Source organism: Bidens hawaiensis, unplaced genomic scaffold (assembly GCF_021521415.1).
Source record: "Bidens hawaiensis isolate Kalapana, Puna unplaced genomic scaffold, B.hawaiensis_p1.1 tig00028981_1, whole genome shotgun sequence".
NCBI classification, from domain to species: domain Eukaryota; kingdom Viridiplantae; phylum Streptophyta; class Magnoliopsida; order Asterales; family Asteraceae; genus Bidens; species Bidens hawaiensis.
The window spans coordinates 59,633-63,072 of NW_027494757.1; the positions used below are offsets into that span (position 1 = coordinate 59,633).

Sequence of the window (3,440 nt, forward strand, 5' to 3'; positions counted from 1 at the left end):
TCCGTGTTGTTGGTTAGTGTAAATCACCAACGACACTTGGATCTTAGTTTGTTTGGTTTATTTGCTTGAAAGAGAGAAAAGGAGAGAAGTTGATGAGAGAAAGAAACTTCTTTATTTCCAAGAGTTGTGAAAAGGGGTTAGAGTTGGTTGGATAAATGGGTTAAGTGGCCCTTTTATAGGGTATTTATCCAGAACTTACAAAATAAACGTACAAACTAAACGTACCGAGTACGTACTACACCGACTAAAAGCAAACTAAAACGACATATACAATCCTAAAAATAATATAGAATATTGGCCCTACAGGGAATGCTATGGAAAGGGGCATATATTTAGTAGTTTTCTGTTTACCACAAGGTATCTCTAGGCCTTTACCAAAGACCTTGAGTTAGAGACAGGTATGACTGAGTCATTTGCATCAATAGATCCTAGTAAAAGAATGCATGATAGAGCTTAAGGGGTGTAAGTTCCCTGTTGCGTTGTATGTTACGACTTTAGGATGATCCAATGCAATCTTGGGCATGGTTTGGTATTGGTTGTTTTAGTGCTACTGAATTAACTTGTCGATGGAGGAAATAACATTACAGATTAAACGAGTTAGGTGACGCGAGAGTGCGGACTTATTTAACAATAATGTTATTTCGGCTTTGTTATTTGGTTTTATACTTTGCTTAGGTGTAATGATTAAATGGGCTTTTAATTAATTAATTTGGGCTCACAAGGGAATTGGATTTGGATTATGTTAATCTATGTTTTTCATTCCCTGAATAATTCTGACTCTATCGAATACACAGAACAGAGAGGACGGTTACTTTTTCTCTGGTTCTTCATCACATACACAGATTCTTCCAAATCCAATTTCATCTACAGATAATCTATGTCTTATTTGATAAATCATTGCGTGCAACCCGTAAATAAGTTTATCCAAAAGTGATTCACGATTCGGAGATTAATCTAGGCAATTGTTTAAGAAACCAAGATTGAAATCATTGTTACAGTTTGCATCATTGATCAAATTCATCATCCAGGTACACAAATAATACAAGATTTGGGTGCTTGAGTTTGAGGCTCGGATTGTTTGTAAGATGAAGTTGATTCATCTGAAAGCTTTGGATGCAGCCCAGTTAGGGTGTGTGGTAACAAAATATGTTAAGTGCCAAAGGCATCTCGATTATCAAGGCATGAAATTTATGAGGTGATGGTGTAATTTGATGCGAACTGTACGTGTAGTGTGTGATTTCGTTCATTACTTAAGAAAATATTATATATCGAAAAACACTTTCTTGTAAATAAATCTCTTTAAACTGCTTGCCATTGATTACTCTTGTTATTTCTTGAATTTTTCTTGGTCGGATAAATATATAGTTCAATATCATAATGTTAATTCGTTACTTTTGAGAAGCAAAAGAAGGGGCTTAGGTTCACATTTTCTCATGAACACTTAAGACCGAGTTACATGTTGGAAAACCTTGGAAGTATCTTAGGAAACGAATATACAAAAAAGAAAACCCAAATCAAAACGTTCTTAACATGCTCTGTTGTAAGTACAACGTAACGGTCCCGCCTTAGCAGTAAGACTAGGCACTTGAGAGCCGTGTGCAACCGAGAAAGATTGTGCTTTCGTGTAACCTGGAGCACAACTTCCCCATCCAGATGGAACGAAATACGCTCCATCAAGAAACATGTCTTTCGAAGACCTCCATTTCCAGTTCTTCCAGCCTTTGTTAGACTCCCTCTTAGTCACCTACAAATGATTTGACAATTAAACCTTTAGGCATAAAATTGAAAAAAAATAAAATAAAATAAAAATACAAAACTTGACACCACAATCATAGTTCTCCAAGATTGTACCTCTTTGTTAGATGGATTTTTAGACGCGAAATAATAGTTCCCTTCGCTTAATATTGTTGGATTCGCGCTTCCACCAATCGCATACCTATGCCATTCATCGTAACGATTATTTGCCACATGTGCATAACCTAACCGCACCCTGAGATTTTTATTTAATATATGTAAGATGAAGTTACAATGTTTGAATCATCATATTCATGTCATAAAATACCTTGGCATCCTTTGGACTAGTCCTGGGCCAAAATGGTTATAGACAACAGTCACTTTCATGATTTCGTCTTCAATATTGTTGTCGTTGTGGCCGAATAACATTACCTGCATAATTTCATATACAATCTTGAATCAACAGAAAAATATAAATTATATAATCATGTATAGATGCATGAGAAGCTAGGATTTTTACCTTATCGTGTTGAGAAAAGAAGTTATTAGAGATTGTGACAAAATTTGAAGCATGAATGACATCAATTAGCCCATCATACGCTCGAGCGAGGTAGCAATGGTCAATCCATACGTACGTTGATGCGAATATTTCAACCGCGTCTCCATCTGAGCCTCTACGGTGGCCCACATGCATGGGTGTGCTTCTTACAAGGCCCGGCTTCCCGGGCTTACAATCATGAATGCTGATTCCATGTATAATCACATGGCTCACTTTTTGTATGGTTATACAAGGTCCGTTTGCGATTTCAACTTTCGCCCCTCTTCCATCAATGGTCTTGTAGCTGTTCATAATGAGTTCATTCTTGAGATTGATCACCATATCCTTAGCAAATATAATCCATAACGGTTTCGTTTGGATCACTCCATAACGAAGTGTGCCTGGTTTAGGGTTGATGGGATCGTCTGAAGGGCTTGTAACCACATAGATTGCACCATTCTTTCCTCCTATAGCGCCTTTACCAAAACCAATGGCACAATCAGCTAAAGCTCGACGATTAGACGCCCATTTCGAGGTTCTAAGCCGACATGCATCAATCAAGTTCGAGGCTTTTGAAATCGGTTTTGGAATGTAGGTGCTGATGGGTTTAGGGGCATTATAGTAGATTGCATGAGAGATTGAAGCATGAAACCATAAGATAGCTAAGAAGAAGAAGAGTGAAGCCATGGATCTTGCTAAAGTGAGATGATAAAACAATTAGGGAGTTCATCAAAATATATAAGATTGGATAATTACATATTTGTACCCTTAATTTTGTAGTTTATCTATTTTGCACCCCTCGTTATTGGTTTGTTACAATGCAAACTATTAATGTTTAAATCTTTTGAAATATTAACTCAAACTAATGTCATTTTTGGTCAAATAATTGTACGATTTGGACAAGGTGTCAAGTATATAAAAATATAAGGTACTTATATGTAAATAAAGCTAGAACATTGTGGCACACACAATTTTGACTTACAATGTCTTTGGAGACGTGAGTGCACGAACTTATGGAAAGTCAAATTTAAAAGTGTTGGTCAAAGGCTTTTGGATAAAGATTTGTTTGGGGTATAAATTTGGAGTTAATATATCTTTTAATATAATTCGAACTTGTATACCTAGTATTCCTGTATTTGAATTTGATAACTATGTACAATAAAGATTT

General features: G+C 36.1%; 1 protein-coding gene across 1 annotated transcript; it reads right to left on the reverse strand.

The window, feature by feature from the left end:
* Positions 1-1,382: 1,382 nt before the first annotated feature.
* LOC143577975 (putative pectate lyase 2) lies at positions 1,383-3,159 on the reverse strand. Its single transcript, XM_077061675.1, has 4 exons — positions 2,255-3,159; positions 2,063-2,166; positions 1,852-1,990; positions 1,383-1,744 (listed from the first exon to the last, which is right to left on the reverse strand). The coding sequence occupies exons 1-4, from the start codon at positions 2,957-2,959 to the stop codon at positions 1,526-1,528; spliced, it is 1,167 nt and encodes a 388-aa protein (XP_076917790.1). The 5' UTR covers positions 2,960-3,159; the 3' UTR covers positions 1,383-1,525.
* Positions 3,160-3,440: the final 281 nt, after the last annotated feature.